Raw genomic sequence first — 20,923 nt, 5'->3', positions numbered from 1 at the left:
TTTGAAATTTAATATTTGACTTGGCAAATTAAATTCCATTTAGAATGTACCTAATGTTTCTACGGGATTTTCTGAGCTATTTATGCCTTTTAATTTGACAATTTCATTAGATAGCACCGGAATTTGTGACAAGGAAGATTTCTTTAACAAACTTATAGACGATCCTGTGTCAATAAGAAAACATAGCTTCTTCGAAGCGTAACTAGATTGTAGATACATATGAGGTAAGGCTATCTTTTTGTTATGATTATTTATTTCGTAGATAGATAAGTGTTTAGGCTTAGTATTAAGATTTAGGCTAGATTTAGAAGATAGTAAACTACTTTTAGATTCAGTGTTTAAACTTAGGTTATAGTTATTATTTAAGATAGATTAAGGTAATTCGTTATTATTAGATTTAGTATATAAGTTTGATGTAGAGTTAGTAATATGCTTTAAACATTTTTTTTTCTTTTTTTTGGTCGTGCAACACTGACGACCGGTTGTGTCAAAAACCGTGTCCCGTAATTTTTGAGAATTTAAATTAATAATTAATGTTTATCTTAAGTAAATAACGTTTAAATTAATGTGTTACTTATATATCTTATGTGTGATTGTGTCAGTGAATGATTTGTAAACAAAACACTGCCAAAATTGACGAAAGTATACCGGCTGTCATCGCAACGGATCGGATTTGAAATCATCATTTAAACCAGATGAGTATGCTGTTTTAATTTAATAGCTAGGCTACTTTAAATACATTTATAACATAACATTTCATGTACGACTTGATAATAATTATTAGTTGTTAATTTTCATACCCATTTGACAGATCAAAAGGTCAAAGTACAAACTTTAATTACAAGAAGAAAATAATTTAAACTTAAATCATTTAGACACTAATAATCCCTTAATAATTTCTTGCTTTATTATTAATCTTCACGTTAGTCCAATACTCCAATATTACAATTACTTCTTTAAGTCAAGAAACTTTAATAAATATAATTAATTGTTTGCAAAATATCTACCCACTTGTAACTAAATATTACATTTAAGTGTATTATTGCATTGATTTTTACTCCCACTGTCATAATTACTATTACTCCTTAGTTAATTTCCTGTTTTAATTAACTTTTTCATCTCATTAATACTTCTAACTTTCTTTTTTCCTATGACTTCCTCAGGTGTCACCCGCCTTTAAATTATAGTTACTTCAATACACTTAACACCTTCTAAACATCTTTCAGGGATTGCAAAGGCCAGCGTGTAAACATGCAGACCCGCAGAGCTGCATCCATGGAGGAGAAATTGAGGGCTACATTGAAGGAGCTAGAGTCAGCCAAAAAGAGCTGCTGAGGGAACGGGATGACAGTGAAATAGAAGTAAAGAAAATTATAGATAAGAACACCACTTTAAAAAACGAATTATCAGATTTGCATATATCCCATTCAGAAGTCCTTGAAGAACATCAGAACCTGCGTCAATTAGTTGCAGAGTTTCAGCGGTGTATGGACACACATGAGCAAGCCTTAAAACGGATTGCTGAATTAGAACTTGAGTTGAGTGTGGCCCATAAGGCTATCAATTCAATGGAGTTGGCCAAAGTTCAAGAACAGTTCGATACCACCTGCAGTCTTTTTAATGAGTTAGTTTATAGTGGCTCCACGCTCATTTGTAATGAGAACATTGCGAAAAGTGTAATTATTGACTTGACAGGAGATGTGTCCTTAGTTCAATATCCTACATTTAAAAGTCTTAATAAACTTAAAAAGTATATTAAACTAAATAAAATTATAAAAAGATATAGGAGGTCACTACATCGTTTAAATTCCAGTAAAATAAATAATTATAACCTTAGGAAAAAGTATGTAAATTTAAATTCACAGTTAGAGGCCTTAAACAGGCAAGTAGATCAAAGTAGGATTATTTATGATCAGGAAACAACTATCCTCCGGGAACAGCTTGAGTCCAGGGAACACACTCTGCAAGATATTTTCTACAAATATGAAGCGTCACAAAAAGAACTAAGTGAACGCATGGTGGAGGCTGGTGAGTTGGTTGACTTGGTCAGGTACAAATGCAGAAAGATATGAGTCCCTGACCAATAATCTGTGTTGTGCATGCTCCTGCTCTCCACCCACAGCCTCTGTCAAACCTCAGAGTGCTGAACCTCTACCGGTGCTCGCTGAACCGGATTTAAAAAATGTAGGTTCTAATTTCAAAAAAGGTAAAATTATAAAGACACATATTTTTTCAGATAAATTAGGTCAAGGATTAGGTAGTATTATTAGTTCCTGTTCCCAGCAGAGTGTATTGAATAGTTGCTTACCCGGTGCCAGTTTTTGTAAAATTTCAAGACAAATTGCTTTGTCTAAGTTTACTGCAGGTTCTACTGGCATTTTATTATTTGGGGATGGTCTGGCTGTCAGTAGAGCAGATATTATTGATTGTGTTGATTTAATGTTAAAATTAAGTGATAAAAATAAATGTAAATTTATATTCTGTGCACTGTTCTAATTGTTTAACTTATGAGCAGAATATGCACATTTATAATTTGAATTTATTAATTTATAATATTACATGGCCTAACCGAAATTCGATATTGTACTTTGATACAAATAAGTTTTCTAGGTCCTTCAAACTGACTCAATACAGTATGTATTTGTCACGTAATTGTAAGCGACGAATTGCTAAATTATTAGCATATAATATACCAGATTCAGGTACTCATGTGCCCAAGAATTTTGATAATGTTAGTAATTGTACTAACAATTTCTTTACATCTAGCTGTTTAAACAGCAATTAGAGACAACGGGGATGCGTATGCATATACTATATATACAGTTGCATGGATTGAAAGTTATTCATCAAAACATGCAAAGACCTTGCATGTTTTGATGAAAGAATTAGAATTAAGTTTATTTATTGAAAATTACGATGTTCAGGTGTTATGTATGTTTAACTGAACACTGGTTAAAAGACTATGAGGTGGCGGTATTTAATAGCGTCCATTATTCCATACAGAGTGCGTTTGTAAGAAAGAGTGCTATTCGCGGAGGGTCACTTATTATTGTTTCAAACGAAATTAAAAGTAAAGAACGTCCTGATATTGTTAACCTTTCTGTCGAGCGCACTATTGAACTGTCCTGTGTGGAACTAGAGCAATACATAATAATTTGTGTGTACAGACCCCCTTCAAGTGATTTTAATTTATTCGAGTCTGTTATGGAAGATTCGCTTTCTAAAGTTAAATGTAATAATAAACAAGTTATAGTTTGTGGGGACTTCAATGTAAATATTCTAGAATTAGCTCCAATTTCTATCCGACTTTTGAACTTGTTCAAGTCCTTTTATTTAAACAATCTTTTTTGCGAACCAACTAGGTTTACGGCATCTTCTGCAACTTGCATAGGTATTTAGTAGTTGTGAAGCAAATAAAACATTACTCTTAACTGATATTACTTCTGACCACTGTGGCCAACTTGCTAGTTTTCCCCAGTTACTTTTTAATAAATTTATTAAGGTGGTCAGTAGACCTTACACAGCGCATCGTTGTTCCCGTTTTTGGACTCCTCTAACCCTAATGGCGCTTATGGAGCATTTTTTAATGTAGTTAAAAGCGAGTTTGACGTAACTTTTAAGTGTAAAACTAGGCAAGTCAAGTGCAGTTCTGCTGCCTCATTTAACCAATGGGCCACTACTGGTATCTACAAGAGTCGAAGTAGGCTGTATGAGTTATATGGCATGAAAAAATATAAATTTGACACAGATTTTATAGATTATGTTAGAAATTATTCAAAAAATTTTAAGAAGGTTTGTAACTCTGCTAAGTCTAAGTATATCAGCGAAAAATAAAAAAACTCTTTAAATATAGTAAAAGCCACGTGGAATATTATTAATCAAGAAACTGGCAAAGCTACGAAACGTGACAATAACTTAGAGATTTTAACCAACAATAAATTAGTTACTGAAGCTAATGAAATCGCCACTATTTTCAATAATTTTTTTGCTGATATACCAATAACAACAACGAGTGCTTTAAAATCATCATCACTTGATGCAAAAAACTTATTACGAAATTGCGTGCCCAGCTGTGATTCTTCTTTTAGTTTCGAATATGTGACTCCATTAGACATTACCAATGTTTTTAAATCACTTAGTCAAAAGAAAACCGAAGATCTTTGGGGCTTCTCGGTTAAACTCCTAAGTAACATAATAAACATTGTTGCACCCTCTTTAGCCGTCATCTTTAATAAATGCGTAGACGTAGGTGTCTTCCCGGACTTAATGAAGCATAGTAAAGTCATGCCGTTATTTAAGGCAGGTAGTAGAAGTGATATTAGTAATTTCAGACCTATATCAATTTTACCAGCGTTCAGCAAGATTTTTGAAAAAATAATGTTAAAACAACTTCTACATTATTTCAATGACAAGACCCTCTTACATAGCGAGAAATACGGTTTTACAAAGGGACGTTCAACTAGCGATGCCAGTGTAGCTTTACTAAAACACATCTACGAAGCTTGGGAGAACTCTCAGAACGCTATTGGCGTGTTCTGTGACCTTTCAAAGGCATTCGGTTGCGTCCGGCACGACTCATTAATATGCAAACTCGAATATCAAATCAAATCAAATCATTTATTCATTTGCGAATATGGGTACATAGAAGTTCTTAAATATTATAATACTGCACATTGACCATATCCCACCTACAAAGGCATGCAAACTACACAATTTTAAAAATCACTGCAGACATAAAACATTGTTTTGTTAAATCTAAATCTTATACAATCTTAAGTTATCCTCTAGGTATTCTGCCACATTGTAATATGCTTTTCTTAATAATAATATCTTGACACTAATCTTAAATCTATCTATATTTGTTATTTCCCGAACGGATTTTGGTAAATGGTTATAGATACGTGGAGCCATACATAAAATGCTTTTGTTAAATAGTGCTGTCTTGTTTTCTGGTAAACTTATATTATAATTTAATCTTTGGCTTTTTAACTTTTTGAAGTAGTGCATGTTTTTTCTAACGAACATTAAAACCTCTAATATGTATATGCATGGTAGTGTGAGTATACTTAATTCTAAAAATGATGGCTTACAACTCTCTGTTTGCTTAATATTGGTAATGGCTCGAATACATTTCTTTTGCGCTTTAAAGGCAGCTTCTTTATCAGTGGAGTTGCCCCAAAAAATAACACAGTACTTTAAAAGTGGTGCAACATAGCCGTGATATGCTGTAATTAAAGTTGACCTATTGACCATTTGCCTACGTATATACAATGCATAAGAGTATTTATTTAATTTAGAGCATAGCTGTTGAATATGATGTTTGAAGTTTAAATTATTATCTATATTTACACCTAGGAACTTTGTGGCATTTACTTCATTTATATTTTCATTTTTGTAAATAATGTTCATGTTTGTAATTTTATTAACTTTGTTTCTAAATGTCATGAGATTAGTTTTGCCAAGATTAATATGTAAATTATTTGCTTCTAACCAATCTATAATATTGTTTAGAGTCGTATTAATGTCTGATTCCATTTGCAATCTGTTGTCGCCGGTGAAAAGGATTGTACTATCATCAGCAAATAAAACTGTGTTGTATTTTGTTATCTTAGGAAGGTCGTTTATATGTATATATAATAAAGAGAAGTGGACCAAGTACACTCCCTTGTGGAACACCTGATGTAACCATTCTACATGCTGATGAGTAGTGTACTATTTTTTTTACATATGGACATACTCTAGTCACTTGAGTTATTTGTGTTCTATTTGATAAGTAAGATTTGATTAATTCATGAATATTCCCTCTGACCCCGTAGGCGCATAACTTATCAAGCAAAATTTGGTGATTTACATAATCGAAGGCCTTTGTAAGGTCCATATATAGTGCACAGGTTTGCTTACCCTTATCCATTTGGGTGTATGTAGTTTGGAGAAAATTATATACAGCTATGTCAATTGACTTGTTTTTGCGAAAACCAACTTGCTCACTACAAAATAGATTATTTGCCTCAAAATATTTATAAATGCTATCATGTATAACTTTCTCAAATATCTTTGATAAAACTGGCACTAGAGCTATTGGGCGATAACAGCTCATGTCGTATATGTCCTTTTTCTTAAATAGTGGCTTTATCACTGTTAACTTTAACTTACTCGGAAATTCTCCCTTTAAAATACTAAGGTTAATTATATGACTCAGAATATGTGACAGTTTTACAGAAACATGTTTCAGAATTTTGGTTGATAAATTATCATAGCCGGTACTATTTGTATTCTTTAAATTTCTAATTATGTCATCAACATCTTGTGGTATAGTCGGAAACATAAACATTGACCTTGATTCAGGCTGAATATGGTATTTAGTGTGATTTGGTAAAGAACTTGTGTCTTGATCTATGTAAAAGTTATTAAAATGGTTAGCGATTTCTTCAGGGTCAATTATTGAATTACCATTGACAGTTATTTCTTGGATTTGATCTTTTGGTAAATTGGTTTTATTAGCATTGATTATCTTCCAAGTAGCTTGTGATTTATTACGAGCAGATTTAATGTATTCATCATTACGAGACTTTTGGGTAAGCTTGATAATACGATTTAATAATAATAAATAATAAATAAATGCGGACAACATCACATACATTGTTCTGAATCCAAAGTAAGTTGCTAAAGCACTTGTGTTATGGAATTCAGATACAACGAAGGTACCACAAACACCCAGACCCGAGACAATGTACAAATGTGAATTTTTACATTGACCCGACCGGGGATCGAACCCGGGACCTCAGAGCTAGCGACACCTTGAAACCGGTGCGTACGCCACTCGACCACGGAGGTCGTCAGCGATTTAATCGTGATGATAATGATACGAAACTAGACTTGTTCGACTCCGTTGGTTTTTTCCTATATTCCCATAAAAGCTCCCTTTTACGTTTGCAGCATACTTTAAGACCCTTTGTTATCCATTTCGGTCGTGACTTGGCAAATATTTTTATTTCTATTGTTGGAAAACAGAGATTATAGAACAGGCAAAAAAGGTCATAAAATTCATTAAATGCTACATTTGGTTCAGAGCTCTCAAAAACATCAGTAAATCTGAGGGAATTTATGCATTCTTTAAATTTATTAATATTTTCTTTAGAATAATCACGTTTTTCCATATTCCACGATTTAAGAATAAAACTAGCTCTGATTGGACATTTGAGCATCTGCGCTGTGTGGTCTGATAATGCTAGTTCAGTGACCTTTGCTGTACATCCTTTGATGTTAAATATTATGTTATCAATACATGTCTTACTTGACAATCGTGTCGGTTCTTTAATGCCTAATTTTAAATTATAACTTTCTATAATTTGCCGAAATGTAGTTGATTCATATGTTTTTTTGAGCATATTAATGTTGAAGTCACCGCAAACTATTACTCTTTTTTTATTGTAACAAAATCGTCTTAAAAGAGAATTGATATTTGAAAAGAAATTATTTATATCTTCTGCACTCGATCTCGGGGGCCTATAGATGCAAATTATTAATATTTTATGTTCAGTTAATTCTATACCTGAGCATTCAATGATGTTTTCAATCGAATATTTACTAATTTCATGTAATGGAATATATTGTAGAGATTTTTTTACCAGGATACAAGATCCACCGCGTCGGTTTTTTCTACAAAAACAAGAACCCAGTTTATACTGAATGTTTAAAATACTTAAGTCATTTAAAATCATATTGTGTTCTGTAACGCACAAGACATCTATAGGTGTTCGTTCATTATCAAAAGTTAATGATAAGAGATCGGACTTGGCGATTAAGCCATTTATATTTTGGTGCAATATTGTTAGGTAATTATAGACGCAAAAGCTGATTTGAAGTAGAAGTTAGGTTCTCATTTTGTAATGTCTGCGAAAAATTATTATTTATTTTATTATTTACCAAAGAGACCTGAGGACTTATATTATTATTTACTTTTTTAAATAGTAAGGTATTGTTCCTGGATTGCATTGATTAGTTTTATTATCTGTAAGTGTAGTTTTGGTTGTGTTAATATCGTTAGAATTTACATAACAAGCATCTAAATAATTAATATATTTTTTTAATTTTTGAAAAATTATATAAATCCCGAAATTGTTTATTTTGCCCGTATTTTTGGAGAACATGGCATATGTGTATTTTAGGTGTTTATTAGAATCAAATATGAACGCATATTCGAAAATTTCGTTACTTAAATGTAGATGATGGTTAAATGCTTCAACTCTCTTATTAAACAGAATTACATTGTTATGCAGTTTAAAATTAGGGGCGCAGATAATGACATTAGTATGTGTTATTGTTTCGAGCTTACTCTTCATGTAGTTAACTAATTTTTCGTAGTTTGTGGATACAAGAAAGTCCTTCTCACCTATAAGAATTATACAATAATCTTCAAAAGTGTAATTTAAAACCTTAATTTCCAATGTTGATAGAAGATCCGATAAACTTGCATTTGGCATGCAGTAATGACATATTTTTGCATTCTCAAAAGTATGTTCCGCAGTTTCTAAGATATTATTAACATTATTGCTACTTATTATACAATATTTTTTGAGGATTCTTCTTTCATAAATACTTGAGTAACATTGTTTAGTTGATTTTGAAATGCGTTGAGAAAACGATGCGTCCTCTGTGTTTGGCAGATTCTTCGAAGCCTCAGGCATATTAGCTGCAGTGTTGTTTAAATCATATTCAGTTGACGGTAATGTAGGTGACAGTAGTGCGGAACATTTTGGTGGTGTACTACATCTTTTATTTCGTTGTTCTTCCATTGTTTCTGTTATTAATGAAGTTTTAAGGTCTTGGTTTTCGGAGCGTAAATGTTTTATTTCTTCTTGAGCATTCGTTAATTGAAGTATGAGGGATTCTATTTGAAGCTTGAGTTGACAAATTTGCTCACTTTCGTCGTCCGTTAGGTCTTCATTTAATTTCAAAGATGTGTTAGTAGCGCCATCTAGCGTTGCCCCACTCATATCATTATATTCCTCACTTTGTGATATTGGTGAGTGATTTGTAGACCTTGTTTTGCTGGTTCTAAACGTGATATTTTCAAAGAAATTCATTCTTATAACTGGTATAGAAATTTAATAATACGAAAAGAGATTTCAAATTTTACTTGGTTTCGAACGTGCGACCAGTTGATCGATGACCATCAGTAGAAGTAAAAAGCGGACCTCAAATTCACTTGACCATCACAACATTAATAAAGTAGCTCAAATTTTCCTTCCTATAGTTGAGGTTTATTTCCAAACAATGACGGTTAATGGAAAAAACGAATTTGCATTTATGAATTGTAAACAACTTTTCAAATTATTTGGTAAATTTATAAATGATTGTTATTTCACTCAATACGACGATTTTAATGTTCGGATAGTACTGTATAACTGTTTTGCGGGTTTTAATGAGTTGTTCAAGTTAATTTCACTTCATAAACAACAGGTAATAGCGGTTGCAATTCAAATTACTGTATGAATCACTTTGGCACTTATTTTTCGATTTTTCACTGTTACTATTATTTTATCACTATGATTCGTTTATTGTTTTATAATGTTTGTAAATAAGGGGTTTTTTATGAAAGTTAAACTTTGTTTTAGTTTGAAAACAGTCACTTTTTGTATTGTTTTGTCATTGCTCACAAAAATTTAAAGTTTTTTTTTTTTCTTATATTTCCACTTTTTCTGTACATTAACACTTACACAATTACTGTGACTTAATAACTACTGAAAGTTTTATGTATGGACTAAGTTTCATACACTTTTATGCACTATTTATATTTTTAAAGGATTTTTATTTACGGAGCACTTTCACTTTACGTTTGTCCACGTGCAGCGCCACCTAGCGATTATGGTATCAAAAATAGATCACTGGATTTAATTAATTCCTATTTGAGTGATAGGGTCCAATGTGTAGATGTTAATGGTAGTAAGTCCACCGGACTACCTGTGAAACTAGGGGTACCCCAGGGTTCAATACTCGGCCCATTTTTATTTTTAGTTTATATTAATGACTTACCATTCTCTTTAAAAGGCATATGTGTGACGTTGTACTGTTTGCAGACGATACTTCTTTAATATTTAAAGTTAGTAAACAGAAATGACTTTAAAGAAGTAAATAGTGCACTTACTCGGGTCACACATTGGTTTTCAGTTAATAATTTAGTTTTGAATGCCAAAAAAACCAAATGTGTTAAATTCGCGATGCCTAATGTTAAGAATCTTGGGCCAGATATTGTTATAAATAATGAAGTGATAGAGACTGTAGAATCAACGGTTTTTCTCGGCATTACAGTTGATGCAAAATTACAATGGACGGCGCATATTGCTTACCTGGCGAATAAACTCAGCTCTGCCGCTTATGCGGCTAGAAAAGTTAGGCAGATTACTGACGTGGACACAGCTCGTCTTGTTTATTTCAGCTACTTCCACAGCGTTATGTCCTATGGCATACTTCTGTGGGGTAAGGCGGCTGATATCGAAGCGATATTCGTCTTACAAAAGCGAGCTGTCAGATCCATTTATCAGCTAGGCTCTAGAGTTTCTCTTAGGGAGCGGTTTAAAGAGATGCCTCATTTTAACGGTAGCATCCCAATTTATTTTAGATAATATACTATTGATACGAAAAAATCTTCACTTTTACTCGAAAAACAGTGATATACATAGTATAAATACACGGAATAAACATAAGTTAATTGGTACATCGCACCGTTTACACAGGGTACACAACTCATTTGTGGGATTTAGTGTTCGCCTCTACAATAAACTACCTCTCACTTTATTGGAACTGCCTTTTAGCTCATTTAAAACAACCATTAAGGATAAACTATGCAAGAAGGCTTATTATACAATAAATGATTATTTAAATGATAAAAATAGTTGGTCGCCGTGATTTACACAAGACGGTTTAGTGTGGATTAATGTTTGACGTGTATGATTAGTATGTAATTTGATAGACATACTCTATGTGTGTAACATTGTGTTACCTATTTTGTTTTATTTTTAGTATAATTATACGCATACACGTATATATTATTTTTTACAAATTTTGACATGTATAATTTTATTAATTATAAAATTCAATGATGTAGCAATTTATGCCACCTCCGTGTTCAGGGCTGTGCCAGGTAAATCAACGTTTGGGGTATTTCTTTCTTTGAGTTTTATTTTATTAGCCGGCAGCAGGCGTCTTGGGTCGGGTCACCTCATTCCCTCAAATATGGCGAGAGAGGTGATGGCTGACCCTTGCGTCATACTCGTGAACGGGTGCTGCTTGCGGTGGCTGGTCGGTCTGCTGACCTTGGCCTTTGTACTTACAGTTAAATTTCGTATTGGATTAGATACGGCGAACTCAAATTTTTATTTGTTTGGCACGGCACCTACACACTTAGTTGTTATTGTTCTGTATAATAATAATAATAATTTTGTAATGGGAATGACAGCGTGCTGCTGGGGAGTTTGTTGCACCGTTTCTTCTCTCACAGCAAAAGCACTTAGGAAGCGGTGATGGGTGGGCGAAACTGGGTGCTGTCCAATGTAACCTGACCTTCAAAAAGTGCTACTTAGTAGCCTAATTTGAATAAATAAATTTTGATTTTTGATTTATTTATCGCATTTAAATTTTACGTTAGGCTTAGAAAGTCTCAGCTCTCTGAGCTGAGATGTAGATGTAGTAGCATTCAGTCCTCTTGGGCACTGACTTGAGTTAGCAAGACTCAGACCTCTTGGGTCGTGAGATGATTTAGAAGATTTAGTAAGACTCAGACCTCTTGGGTCCTGGAGTGATTTAGAAGATTTAGTAGGTCTCAGATCCTCCTTGGGCATCTGAGCTGATTTAGGATGACTCAGGCCTCTTGGGTCCTGAAGGGATTTAGAAGGTCTCAGATCCTCTTTGGGCATCTGAGCTAATTTAGAATTACTCAGGCCTCTTGGGTCCTGAGGGGATTTAGAAGGTCTCAGATCCCCTTTGGGCATCTGAGCTGATTTAGAAAGACTCAGGCCTCTTGGGTTCTGAGGGGATTTAGAATTAGTAAAATGATAATTAGTATGCAACGTGTCTTTAGGATTTGGAACTGATTTCGGCCGACACGTTACTGAAATCTTTCTTAAGTTTAAATTATCTTCATTATCGGCCGGTTCACACGAGTTATCAAATTCGCAAGCATGTACAGGTGCGCTATTGCGCGCCGGATTGTCACGTTGGACGAAGTCAGCGTTTTGACGGCGCTGCATATTATATTTACGTTTCCGACACTCATATATCGTGTGACCAATACCCTTACAATAGTTACACGTTTTATTATGATTATTAGAATTAGAATGATTAGAATTAAATGAGTTAGAAGCATTATTAGAGTTATTAGCATTATTATGTGAATAAGGGTTAGGATTTACATGAAATGAAGGTTGTGAATGTTTCTTATTTCTAAAACACTCGCTAGAATTGTGACCGATTTTATTACAAATGGTGCATTGTTTTTGCGGTCTTGATTGACTACGAGATAGATTAAAGAGTTTCTCCTCATTAGTGGCGTATTGAACAGCATCACTGAGGGAACTTGGATTTCTGCACCTGACAATAGTTGAGATAGAATTATTTAACCCTAATAAAAATGAATTTAATGCTACGTCCTCCATGGCAGCTATTCTGTCTGGTAGTTCGAGAGGATTTTTGCAGCTATATTGGATGTCTGATTGGATTTTCGTAAGATTCAACGCGGAGGGCGTATTTTGTCACTTCCTCATTTGACTGCTGCCTACAATTTCGTAAATCAGATAATAAATGAGTGGCGTGCTTCTTTTCGCCGAAAGTGGATTTTAGGAATGTTTTTAGTTCTTCCCAATCAGAAAAGGTTTTGAGGCTGCAGGCGATCTGCGCTTTTCCCTCTAATTGAGAAAATATGAATTTACATAGTACTGAGCGTTGGTCACTGCTTGCCAGGCTCATTGCATTATCACAGTTCGTGAGGAATGCAGGCAGTGATTCAACATCGCCATTATAGGATTTGATAAATTTCGTAAGGAAGGACAGCGTGATTTTATCAGACATTTTCTCGGATTTTACTGACATACTAAAATATTTGTAATTAAATTTTAAATAAGATTAGGTTAGGCTGGACTACAAAATTTAGTATAATTAAAAAATAGATTTTACTTTAAGATTGAATTAGAAATAGACCTTTTCTTAAAATTAGCACTTTGAATTAGATTTTTTTTTCACTTTTTTTTTTGTGGCAACACTGGTGGCCTGTCGTCTTAAAAACGGCTCCGTGTTATTTTAATCTTAAAATATTATTTTTTATATCTAAATAGTTATTAATTAAACAATACCTTATAGTTTTAGCAATATTATTACATGTATAAGTGTTATTTAAACTTAAAGAACCGTACATTAATCTAATTTGTGTTCAAATTAAAACCGAGTGCCGGCCGCTGTGTCAACTGTCAACGGGTGGAATTCAAAACTTCATAAAACCAGGGGAGTTATTAGTTTTTTGGCTATTTCCACATCACACATTATAAGATTTTATAAAAACACACTTATTAACGTCTTATAATAGTAACCTTTTGTTTCTTTCATTAGGATTTATCAAGTGACAATATATATTTTTTGACATTTAATTTATAGCAGATCGTGTTCTTTCAAGTTTTTTACTTTTAAATTATGCACACAACTTAATAACTGTCAAATTCAAATTATATTTACTAAAATAAGAATATTTATTAATGTCAATAAATATTCTTATTTTAGTAGATGAGTAGCTACCTACACATTACCAATAAATAAATTGAAAGTGATCAATTTAAATAACAAAAAGAAAAAAGAGGCTTTGTACCTTACCAATTATCGTTACATAACAGTTGTTTCAATTGTCTACTTAAATCTTTCCTTCTTATTAATTTTCTAGAATTATTTAACTTTTCTTCCTTTCCTTTTCACCTCTGTCTTAACTTTCCTTTCATAGTACTGAGCTGTCTGACCTTACATTACGGACACCTGTGAGGTTAGTCATGTTGACCCGCAGGGCTGCATCAATGGAGGACAAGTTGAGGGCTACTCTGAAGGAATTGGAGGCTTCAAAGATTCTTTGTACCGACCTACTGCAGGAGAGGGAGGACAGTGAAGTGGAATTAAAGAAGATTATTGACAGGAACACTGAGCTGAAAAATGAACTATCTGAACTTCACATACAACACATGGATATACACAACCAACATCATCAACTCCGTCAAATAGTGTCTGACTACCAACACTGCATGGACACGCATGAACACTCATTAAGACGGATTTCTGAGCTTGAATTAGAACTTAGTGAAGCATATAAAAGTATTTCAAATTTAGAGTCTCAGAAAGACATTGAACAGGCAACCACCACCTGCAACCTGTATAATGAGTTGGTTAGTAGCGTATCTGAGTTAGGATGTGAAAAACCAGTTATTATAGACTTGACTGAAAATGATTCTATTTGCAAAAACATTGTATTTACTAGTCATAATAAGTTAAAAAAATATATTAGAATAAACAAACCCATTAACAAATATAAGAAAAGTATTAACAAACAAAATGTTCTTAAAATTAACTTAGCATTACGGAGAGGTCAAGTTAAATTCAGGTCTCAATTACACCAATTGTCTAGTGATCTTGAATTATGTAGGTCTATGTATGATAGGGACACACAATCACTTCAGGAACAATTAATTCAGAAAGAGATTTCCCTGAACAGTATATTTAATAAATATACATCATCTCAAAAAGACTTGCAGGAGCGTATGGTGGAAGCGGGTGAACTTGCGGATCTGGTTAGGTACAATGCAGAGCGCTATGAGTCTCTTACAAACAATCTTTGCTGTACTTGCCATGGTTCTTCTCTCCTGTCTGACCCCCCTCAGGCAAACGTAACTCCTGTAGTGAGTAAACCATTAGAGTCGGACACAGTGCATAATTCTATAACATTAAATGAGACTTCATATTACATGTTCTCAGATAAGTTAGGTCGAAATCTTGGTAGTCTAAATAACTCATACTCAGGGAGTTCAATTACTAATACCTGTGTTCCTGGGATCAGCATCAGAAAGCTGACAAACATGATTTTAAAATCAGAAATTAATTTGGGTTCCACTGTATGGCGACAGTTTAAATGTAAATAGAGAGGACTTGATAGAATGTGTCCAACTGATGTTAGATATGAACAATAAAAACAAATGTAAATTTATTATTGGGGCTTTACCATATGGCAATAATTTATCTAGGACTCAAAATGAACACATTTATAATTTAAATAAGCTTCTGTCCACGTTATGCCACCACCATAATAATGTTATTTCAATGTTTGACATAAACAAGTTTACTAGTAGATTTAAATTAACTAAATATACAATGTGTATGCCTATTAAATGTAAGAGACGAATTGCTAAGCTTTTAGCATATAATTTACAATATGACACTGGTACTAATAGGGTACTTAAGACTTTGGATTGTGTTAGTAGTATTACTAATACCTCTTTTGACACATCTAGTAGTTTAAACTACAAGATGGGACAAAGGGTGGCCCTCATCAATTAAATGTTGTGCATCAAAACATGCAGGGACTCTCCGGCAAGGATTTAGAATTAAGTTTATTTATAGAAAACTATAGTGTTCAGGTGTTATGTTTGACTGCACATTGGTTAAAAACCCACGAAATTGGTTGTTTTAATTTCGATGGTAATTCTATACAAAGTGCGTTTGTAAGAAAAACTGCTATTCGCGGAGGGTCTCTTATTATTGTCTCAAACACTATTAAATGTAAAGAACGATCAGACATTGTTAGTTTTTCTATCGAGCGCACTATTGAGCTGTCTTGTGTTGAGCTAGAGCGATACATTATACTTTGTGTGTATAGGCCCCCCATAGGAGACTTTAATGTATTTGAAGCGGTGTTAGAGGACTCTCTTAATAAAATTAGGTCAAGCAGGAAAAATATAATTGTTTGTGGAGATTTTAATGTCAATATACTTGAGGTTACTATGAACACTAGTAGACTACTTAATCTTTTTAAGTCATATAACTTAAGTAACCTTTTCTTTGAGCCCACTAGAATAACTTCATCCTCTTCAACTTGCCTTGACAATATATTTAGTAATTCTGATGCTATTAATAAAAAAGTTTTAAGCGATATAACATCAGATCACTGTGGACAGTTGGCTAGTTTTCCACATTTAAGCTTAAATCCGCGGGTATTTACAAAAGTAGAACAAAATTGTATGAGCTTTATGGAATGAAAAAATATAAGTTTGATATACCGTTTTTAAACTATGTTAGATTATATTCGAAAACTTTTAAAAAAGTATGCAACATGGCTAAGTCTAAATTTATTAGTGAAAAAATTAAACTTTCCAATAATAAAATTAAAACTACTTGGGATTTAATCAATAACGAAACGGGTAAATCTGTCAAACGCAAACGTGACAATCAATTTGAAATTATTAGTAATGACAAATTGATAAATAAACCTTTAGAAGTGGCTCAAAAATTCAATGACTTCTTTGCTAACATTCCGATGGCGACAACTAGCTCCTTAAAGTCATCCGCGGCTGCTGCAGGAAAATTCTTATCAAGTAGTGTCCAAAAATGTAATTCTGTATTCACTTTTGAGCATATAAACCCTAGGGATGTATTAACTACTTTTAAATCTCTAAACCAAAAAAATACTGGCGACTTCTGGGGTATTTCTGTTAATTAATAATATTATAGATTTCGTCGCTCCATATCTTTCCGTAATTTTTAACAAGTGTATCGATTCAGGTATCTTCCCCGACCTCATGAAGTACAGTAAGATTATACCCTTGTTTAAATCCGGAAATAAAAGTGAAGTAAGTAACTTCAGACCCATTTCTGTTCTACCCGCGTTTAGCAAAATTTTTGAGAAAATAATACTACCGCAGTTATTGAGACATTTTAACTCTAATAAAATACTTCACTCGGAACAATACGGTTTTACCAAGGGCCGTTCAACAACAGATGCAGGTGTAGTCTTACTTAAGCATATCCACAATGCCTGGGAGAACTCACAGAACGCCATAGGGGTGTTCTGTGACCTTTCCAAGGCGTTTGACTGCGTGGATCATGGCACACTACTCTCTAAACTTAGTTACTATGGCATACATGATATGGAATTAAAATTATTAGAATCGTATTTGAAACGACGCGTTCAACATGTAGATGTCAGTAGCGTGAAATCTGGACCTCTTCCAGTCAAATTAGGCGTTCCCCAGGGATCAATACTAGGCCCTTTCCTATTCCTGGTGTATATAAATGACCTGCCATTCTATTTAAAAGGCATCTGTGACACTGTACTTTTTGCTGACGATACCTCACTTATATTTAAAGTAAATAGAAATAGAAGTAGTTTTGATGATATTAATGACTCACTTTCTTTAGTTACCAATTGGTTTGCCGTTAATAATTTGGTACTTAACGCTAAGAAAACGAAATGTATAAAATTCGCGATGCCAAATGTAAAAAATTTGGCCCTAATATTGTCGTTAATAATGAGATATTGGAGACGGTAGGATCTACAGTATTTTTGGGCATTACAATTGATTGTAAACTTAAATGGGCACCCCACATTTCATGTCTTGCAAGCAAGCTTAGTTCAGCTGCCTATGGAAGGTAAGAAAATTGACCGATGTGGACACAGCTCGTCTTGTTTATTTTAGCTACTTTCATAGCGTCATGTCGTATGGTATACTGTTGTGGGGTAAAGCTGCAGAAATTGAAACTGTCTTCGTTCTGCAAAAACGAGCTATTAGGTCAATATATCAGTTGGGCTCTAGGGTTTCTCTTAGAGAACACTTTAAGGAAGTTGGTATTTTGACTGTCGTTTCCCAATTCATTTTAGCCAACATATTATATGTATGTGCTTCAGATTAATATCATCCTGCTTAAATAGTACGATAAGGTTAGCGTTGTCTCTTACTAACTGTTTTGGCACTTTACTATACGTTTGATTGAGATAAAAACAATCGATATTTTTGTGTCGACCCATTGCAAAGTAATCTCGCATGTTACTTTGATTTTCACATGCAACGTCATCAAATATTATGACAGAGTTCGGTTTGGCATCCTGAACACTTAAAACGTCTTCATTTCCATGATATTTCTGAAATGAAATACCTGGAACTCGTTGTAAAACACTTTCCAGAAATCTATACTTAAGTTGGTGCAAAGTTTTTGAATAAACGTAAACATTTTGAAATTTTAAACCATTTTCATGGATAAGAAGACCAATGAGCAAATTTGTTTTTCCACAATTTGACGGACCACAAATTATACAACGTACTATGTTAGGTAATAATTCACTATGACGAGCATGAGTCTTGGGAATATCATCATAGATAGTGTTTACATTCAATGATTGGGGTTGTTTAATAAACTTCATGTCTAAGAATGGTAAAATACGTTCATAGCCTTCACTTATAAACTTTTTTGATCAATCGAATCACAAATTACACATGGTAAGCCTGTGAGAATACTCGACTAAATGGATCGAGTCGATTATCGGATATTGAACATACTCTACCACTATCGGCTGCGAGGCGCACCCGCCGAGCGACCAGCCACCATTAGGCGTTCTATTCCATGATATGTGTCGCTCATAACCTATTGGGCATTCTGTCCCACGACGCGAATGCGCATGCATGAGCGAAGGAGTGGGACAGAATGCCCAATAATATACTACTCGCCTCTGACGTCGTTGCTATGTGCGAGAGGTTTCCGAACATCCTGCCCGGGTTGAGACATCGTCTTCAATAGGTAAAGGACATAGGTTGTTGAAGGCCCTCGTGATGCTGCCCTTCTTGGTTTTGATTTCCGCCACCCGCGTGATGCCATCGGCACCGGGAAACACCTTGACGATACGGCCTAATAGCCAATGAAGTGGTGGTTGCGTTTTGTCTCGGATCAAAACTAGTTGATTCAGTTTAAGTTCGCCTGTGGACGCATGCCATCTGGTTCTCTGCTGCAACATGACAACATATTCATGACTGAATCGGTTCCAAAAGTGTTGACGTAGATGCTCAATTCTCTTGTAGCGGTCCAATCGAGTAATGTTGACGGAGTGTACCTGCGGCTGAGAAACGGATATTAGCGGTCGTCCAATCAAAAAATGCGAAGGAGTGAGAGCGGTAAGGTCGTCAGGAGAAGAAGAAAGAGCTACAAGGGGACGGGAATTTAATATAGCCTCAATTTGGACTAGGTATGTGTTCATCTCCTCATATGTTAAATGAGAAGAATGAACAATGGTTTTCAAATGCCTTTTTGTAGACTTAACAGCGGCCTCTGTTATACCATTGAAATGTGGACTATAAGGAGGAGTAAAGCTAAACTTTATAGCTTCTTGTGCAAAATCGGTTTCTAAATTTGAATTAGCTAAGAATTGTGCAAGCTCATTGAATACACCCACAAAAGCTGTGCCGTTATCAGAAAGGATACTGTGTGGTTTACCCCGACGAGCAACGAATCTTTTTAACGCGGCAAGATAGGCGTCCTTGGTGAGATCCGTCACAAGCTCCAGATGAACAGTTTTTACTGCCAAACAGACGAACACACAGATATAGGATTTAATGAGTCTGGCACCTCTGCCTTTACGGTCAGCTATCAGCATTGGTCCGGCGTAGTCTACGCTACAATTATAAAACGGAAATTCCAACTGTGTCCTCGCGCGTGGTAGCTGACCCATGACTGGTTGCACCGCCTGGCACCTAAATCTGAAACATTTGACACATTCTCTAAATGTGCCTTTAGATAAATTTCTACCTCCTAAAGGCCAGTAAGTCTGGCGAATGTTTGATAAGAGAAGTTGTGGCCCTGCATGCATAAGCTTAAGATGTTCACAACGAAATAATATTTTCGTAATGTGATGTTTACTATCTAGCAATATTGGATGTTTTGTGTCGTAACTGTAGTTCGCGTTATCTAACCTACCACCTACACGAATTACACCTCGATCATCTAAAAACAGAGACAGTGAAACAAGCCTATTTTTCCTGGATAATGGCTTTTTTAAACTAAGTGTTTTGTATTCTTCAGGAAACATTTCCATTTGACTAATACGTAACATGACAGTAAATGCTTCATTTAATTCATCACAGGATAAATGACCACCCAACCTACTATTACGATTTTTTTAATTAAAAATGAACCTAAGTATATAAGCGATTATACGCTTTGATTTGTTTATGTTAGATTTATTACTAATCAAACGACTGATAGCTGATTGAGCTGATTGACAGTTATCTACTAAATGAACTTTAAATTCAGGTATGTCAGAATTAGAGACCGTATTAGGCATTTTAGGCCAACAACCTTCGCCTAATTTTAAAAACTCTGGACCCGACCACCACAATGCACATGCGCCGATTTGATCGGCCTTCAGCCCGCGAGATGTTAAGTCGGCCGGGTTCTCTTTTGACGACACGTATCTCCAAGAATTTTCCCCGGTACTTTCTTGTATCTCACTGACACGGTTACGGACAAAAGGCTTTAATTTATTCGGCGATGCAGATAAACAACAGAGAACTATCGTCGAATCACACCAATAATAATATTTATTTATTTTAATAGTTAGTGAGTCTACTACCTTTGCACTCAGTCTTGCTCCCAACAAAGCCGCGCACAGTTCAAGACGGGGTATGGTTGTGTGTTTAATGGGAGCTACCTTATTTTTGGAAGTTAAAAGGTGAACAGTTATAGTATCATCATTATTTAGGCAACGAACATACACACATGCCCCATAGGCACACTCGGATGCATCTGTAAAAATGTGCAACTCAATACATTTATGATTGAAATTAAATGCATGCCGTGGTATGTTTAAATTATTCAAGCACGATAACGTAGTGACGAATGACGACCAACATTCTTGAGT

At 34.4% G+C, this 20,923-nt stretch overlaps 1 protein-coding gene across 1 annotated transcript; it reads right to left on the bottom strand.

Moving 5' to 3' along the window:
• Window positions 1-18,741: 18,741 nt before the first annotated feature.
• On the bottom strand, window positions 18,742-20,118 carry LOC113506070. The gene has a single exon (XM_026888929.1). It carries the CDS (start codon window positions 20,114-20,116, stop codon window positions 18,755-18,757), a length of 1,362 nt encoding a protein of 453 aa, XP_026744730.1. The 5' UTR covers window positions 20,117-20,118; the 3' UTR covers window positions 18,742-18,754.
• Window positions 20,119-20,923: the final 805 nt, after the last annotated feature.

This window comes from Trichoplusia ni, chromosome 28, assembly GCF_003590095.1.
Source record: "Trichoplusia ni isolate ovarian cell line Hi5 chromosome 28, tn1, whole genome shotgun sequence".
Lineage (NCBI taxonomy): Eukaryota > Metazoa > Arthropoda > Insecta > Lepidoptera > Noctuidae > Trichoplusia > Trichoplusia ni.
Note: the sequence above shows the minus strand (reverse complement) of the source record. Positions and strands in the feature narration are given on the sequence as shown.

Coding starts and splice junctions, on each gene's coding strand:
- LOC113506070 (XM_026888929.1), bottom strand. CDS start 20,116: ATGTTACGTATTAGTCAAATGGAAATGTTTCCTGAAGAATACAAAACA.